At 34.0% G+C, this 6,000-nt stretch overlaps 1 protein-coding gene across 1 annotated transcript; it reads right to left on the minus strand.

Annotated features, from left to right (window-relative positions):
• Positions 1-4,939: 4,939 nt before the first annotated feature.
• On the minus strand, positions 4,940-5,746 carry LOC108220384 (uncharacterized). The gene has a single exon (XM_017394134.2). The coding sequence runs from the start codon at positions 5,744-5,746 to the stop codon at positions 4,940-4,942; it is 807 nt and encodes a 268-aa protein (XP_017249623.1).
• Between the last annotated feature and the right edge of the window lie 254 nt (positions 5,747-6,000).

The following is a 6,000-nucleotide window of genomic DNA, read 5'->3' on the forward strand; positions in this document are numbered from 1 at the left end:
AAACGCATAACACCGTATAACCTCGCATTAAATGGATTCAAGTGACAGTCACCCGTCAATTGTTCCCTAAACTCACTCCCCTAAATCAAATCCAAAATTTGAAAAGATAAGCACGGCCGAGAACCACATCTATAGAACTACAGTGAAAGCCTTATTATAATTGTCTACAAATCAAAGATTATTGTGAAACCGAGGAATGAGTTGAAGTGAGTCCTTATCAAGTTGAGTTGGAAACAAATAAACTTCTCTTCTATCATTTGTTTTGCTATTATCATGCCCAGATATTGCTTAAACAGTGATTGCTTTACGGTGAACAATATGTGACCTTAATTTAATTGTAGATTACCATAGTGCCAAATACAATTATATATGGGTAATGTTTCCGTAGTTTGATTTTCAAATTTTCATGTGAAACCCAGGAGTCTTATATAAAGATATGCTCTTTGCGTTACTCTTTATTGTCTCTTTTTGAACTCTTCCCCGGTCTAATGTGGGAGATAGAGTAGTTGGATTAGTTTATATTATTGTTGTTCAATTAGGTTTTAGAATCCTTCCTTGGTGAATAGTAGGAAAAAATGGGAAATGAGTAAATTTATGCCCTTTCTTTCTACTTTATTTGCCCTTTGGGGCTTGTTATTAAATTTGTGTCCCTGATTTTGGTAAATATTTTTGTGTGACTAGAATTTAAAGGATAAGTATATTGTGTTGGTTGGAAATTAACTACTAAATATGAGTTCAAATTGTCGTCTAATTACATCATTGTTGTTATATAACGTTGCAGAATGAAGGAGCAGTGCGAGACTCATTGAGATTTCATGGGTATACAATTAGCCCAAAAGGCCCCCAATTTATATTAATATAGACGAAGAAAGCAGCGGCGTGGTTGAGAGACAGCCAAAATTTTTGAACACAAGAGGAAAAGAGCAGGGAAACAAAATGCAGTCCGGAAGAGGAGCTACAAGTGGATCTAATACCGTTTTAAAACTTGAAAGTTTAGATATAAGGTCAAAATGGGGGATAGGGAAAGTGAGCCATGGTACTGAATTAACTAATGATGATGATGACTGTTAAGCCAGCTGAACATTTTGGGAAGACGAAGCCTATTATAATGCAGAGTCAGGGGAAGAAAAACATGAACGAAGAGGAATGAAGACGAATAAAAAAAGGAATAGAGAAACGGTGGTAATATAAATTATGATGTATGTCAAAATTTATATGACAAACTACTAAATACAAACTTAAATGTGAACCAATACTTTCAAAAGTATGGGAAGATTTGTGGGCCCCGAGAATGGACCCCAAGGTGGTCAGACCTAGGTGGGACCTAGTGGACAGAGGGAAGGAGGTGGGGTAAACTATTGGCACTTGAGCTTGTTTAGAGCCCTTCTGAGTTCTGTCCGGAGCCTTTGTGAGATTTTAGTGGGCCCGAGGTTTATTGAGTGGGGTCGGGAGTGGGCCCCGGGTGGATGATGACATCCAGGGGTGGGTGATGTTATATTGGTGTAGTTTCTATGGGTTCCTATTTAAAGTTCTGCTTTAGTGGTTTGTATTTGATCATTAACGCGCACACATATATAATTTTTTTCCAAACCAAAGTACTTATTTTTCCAAATAATAATACTAAATGTCTCAAAAATACCGAATTTCAAAATTTGTATATAAATATGTACTTCTTTCATGATTCATTTGACTCATTTTATCCGTAATCTAAAACATCATTATTCACTCATATTAAAATTGTAATATTATAATTACAAAAATTTATATTATATTCCCTTTAAATATTGTTAAGAATTATTGTTTTCAAATAAAATAATATTTAACTTATCATATGAATAAGAATTTTGTGACAAGCATCAAAAAAATGAGATTAAAATGAGCAAAATGGTGAGAATAATTATTTTGTCTTGAAATAAATATCAATCTTAATTTGGGGGGGGGGGGGTTTCAATTATTTTAACTCCTTTTAGGACTTGGAGCTAAACCTGTCAACGGATCGGGTTCTAAATCCATATTTAAAATTTATCTATTTTTATTAGATTTAGATTCGGATGGGATCAGAACCAAATTTTTTACAAGTCAATCCATATACGGATCCATTGTGATCATGGATCGGATATCTGCATCCATTTAACTTTTTCTGATTGTTTTTTACTTATATTTAAAAATATTTTAAAAAAATTCAAAAGACAAGATTAAATGAGACACCATGATGAAAGGATTGATACATTTTCATTTTGTAAAAAATCAGAAATTAAGTCAAAAAGGGAAATACACAAAATGGTAGAATTTCAGCGTGCCAATAATACTAGCTGCTGCAATTTTACAACTTATACATATTAGTTAATTAAATGATTAATCAAACATAGTCACAATCCAAGACTCACATAAATAGTATCCAGTGACTACAATAATTAAAAATAACTACAATAATTGTTCACTCCAACCATCCTTTCCTTACCTAAAAGTTTTAGGTGAATGAAAACAAAAGCCATTCTCTAGAGCAAGTTCAATAGGTTACCTATCTCATTATCTATCAAGAGCAAGTCCAATAGGTTACCTATCTCATTACTTATTAATAATATAAAATAATGAATCCTAGTGAGTTTTAGTGATCTAGGTAATCTATTTTTAGTTTCAACTCCAATAACAATCCCTATATTTGTTCTCTTAAGATTATTTTAATAATAAATTTAAGAGAGAGGATGGGAAAAGGAGGGAAAAGATAAAGAAAGAAGGAGAGAGATGATTATTTTATTTATAAATATTGAATAGGTAATGGCCAGGGTTATTTATAAATAGGTAATGGCCAAGAGATTTGAGGTTGTACTAGTGATTTAGGTAACCACTAGGATAGTGTTGGAGTGCATTTTTTTGACACATTACTTAAATGTGAGTTTAAGACATCATATAGGTAACCTTTTGGACTTGCTCTAATAATATAAAATAATGAATCTTAGTGAGTCCTAGTGATTTAGGTAATCTATTTTGAGTGTCAACTCTAATAGCAATCCATATATTTGTTTCCTTATTATTATTTTAATAAAAAATTTAAGAGAGTTAAGGGGGAACAGAGGGAAAAAATTAATGAAAGAAGGATGTAGATGAATTTTTTATTCATAAATATTGAATAGGTAACGGCTAGAGGTTAACAAAAAATAGGTAATGGCCAGAGGATTTGAGGATGTGCCAGTGATTAAGGTAATCATTAGGATAGTGGCGGAGCACCTCTTTTTTGATACATTACCTAAATGTGAGTTTAGAAGCTCATTTACTTAACATATTGGACTTGCTCTCAGGGGATAGAAAGGTAAGCCCCTATTTCTTCCACCTCATCTCCCTCTCTCATTTTCTTTCATTTTTCATTTTCCCTCCTTTATTCATCTCTCCCATCATAATAGAAGTTCCAATAAAATATTATTTTATCAAATATAGGAATGATTATAGGGAACAGTATTGGACTAAAACAACTTTATGGTTGCCTATATTGATAACCATTAATTTATTATATTTTAGGGGTTCAAAATAAGTAACACCATTGGGCTTCTAACTTCGAATTTTGTAAATTTATCAGCCCAATTGACGAATATGGTATGAATTACTCCCTATGTCTTATTTTAACTGTTTTTGACTTTTTTACACATATTTTAAAGTAGTAAAAAAATCACATCTAATCATAATTATTCTGTATAAAATTTATATCAAATAAAAGTTTAGAATCTATATTTTTATTAGATAAGAGAATTGAATTTTTGTATTGAATGTAGATATTATTTTTTTACATACTAATATACGTGTCAAAAAGACAAAGGAGTAATTCTTTGGAAGTAGCCTTCTTAATCCAAAAGTTATAAGCCCATCAAACTAATTTGCTTCCATAGGTGTAATATTTACAAATCCATTCGGTTATGGGCTTTATCACTCTCTCGTTGGTTTCATCTTTGCTTACTGATTCAAATTTTAAATACAAGTCATAATTACATCCTCAATTTTTCAATCATCTGAACATGTCGGTAAATGGCAAGTACGATGTTTGATAAATACATAAATTTATCATTAATGGAGACTGCCAGAAGCGTCAGCAAGTTGTTGGTGCTTGGCAGTGGTCTGTAAATTGGTTAAATAATATTTATGATCTAAGAAGAATAGCAGAAAATCTGCAAAGAGAAAGTGAGAAAGAAAACTAAACTGTATCCAAAATTCAAAACTTGATTTAGTGATTTTTTTTTTAACCTCTACTTGTTTTCTATCCAATCGTGCTTCCATTTTTAATATTGGATCTTTCGGTGTTCATTGATACACACTAAGAACTGCTTTTAGGTGAAATTTTTTTATTGTTAAAGATTTTTGTAAGGCATACATAATTATTAATGAGTCCGTAGCCAATAGAAATCCACCACCTGTTTGAAAAGTATTTGTTCCCGGTTGAAAATCTGTTTTGTAGGAGTACCAAGTTTCATGTAAGTGTTAAAACTGAATATAGTAAAGAACAGGAAAAGTAATCATGTTTGAAGGCATGTAATGTAATGTACCATTCATGTCAAACCAAAATAATACTGTACTCTATTATAAAAGAAAACGATACAGAAGGAAAACAAAGAAGAAAATGACAAGTCGTAAGCAAAGGTTAGGTGTTTATTTCGCTGGTCAGCATCAGCAAAGAGCTTGGTGGAAAGCAAGAGCATGTGCTGTGTGCCCCCTCCATTATACATCCTCCATTCTCCTCTCAATACAATCTTAATCAAACCAATCAACTACTGTAACACTTCCCAATTTTTGTTGCAAATCATGAAAAAATTTCGTAACAAGACTAGTACTTCACGTCATGGATTTGATGGTCAAGTGTCTACTTGATTTCCGCTGTTCAAACCTCCTCTGCTTTGCTGCTGCGGGATTTTTGTGCACTCCAGCATTCCACATTGTTCATGTACATCAGAAATTAAAATTTTTTGTTCCTGTCCTGCTTGTGACTACTAGTAGAGAAAATTGAACCTAAACCAAACAAATTTGCAGAAGGAACATTCAGCACCGGATTGATTCTGACTCCATTCCCATGCGACGTCGACGATCCGTAACTACTGTTCAGACCATAGCCATTCTTCTTTAACGGAGGCTTTTGGTGGTTCGTTGAAGATAACAATTTTGTAGAGGATGATGAGACTGATGAACTCTTTTGTGCGTGCTGCTTGTGAAGATTATGACTCTCTTTCGACGATGATGAGCGTTTTGAACTAGTTGCTGAACCGGCTGAGTTGCTACGCGATAATAGCGGTATCGGACATAAGCCTCTTGCATAGCTATTGCCACTATTCAGACTACTACTCCGCTTGAATTGCCAAAATGACTTTGATTTTTTCTTCTGATCATCTGCCTGAATATCAGAACAGCCTGGAGTTTCATTTGACGTTTGACTTTCTGAACATTTTTTCTCAGTTTTAAGCACCGCATCATGTTTATGACTGGATGATGGTGGCATAGGTGCCAGTTGCGGTTTCGGGTTTTTGGGCTTATCGGTTGGAAGCAATTTTCCATCAAGAAAAATGTCTTCAGCGGAGACAGAGTGTTGGTTGAAATTATGATGATTACCGAAATCAAATTCGGGACTGGAGGATGAGATTGATCGAAGAAGGCTTTGTTCAACTGGAAAATTAATAATGTCGGATGGAGAAAGATCGTGTGAGAATGATATACGAGGGCTCATGATGCCTAGAGGGCTTGAATTATCCTTGCAAAGATCCATAGCCATTGCTGAGAAATGATAGGAAAAAAGATGCACACTCTGTATAAATAGTGTGTGAATAAAATTTCGATTTGCGCTTTTAGCGAGGTCTGCGTACGTCTCACCTGCTACCGAGAGGTGGTGTCAGAAGACGAAGAAACGTTGGCTAGATTTGTATGGGAAAACTTGAAATATGTGGAGGGGAGTTTGGGAGAGTGGCCAAAGTTTTTCAAGTTTCAAATGTAGCGTATTTTGAATAACGCGGAGGGATCAACTTTGAC

This window comes from Daucus carota, chromosome 5 (assembly GCF_001625215.2).
Source record: "Daucus carota subsp. sativus chromosome 5, DH1 v3.0, whole genome shotgun sequence".
Taxonomy (NCBI): domain Eukaryota; kingdom Viridiplantae; phylum Streptophyta; class Magnoliopsida; order Apiales; family Apiaceae; genus Daucus; species Daucus carota.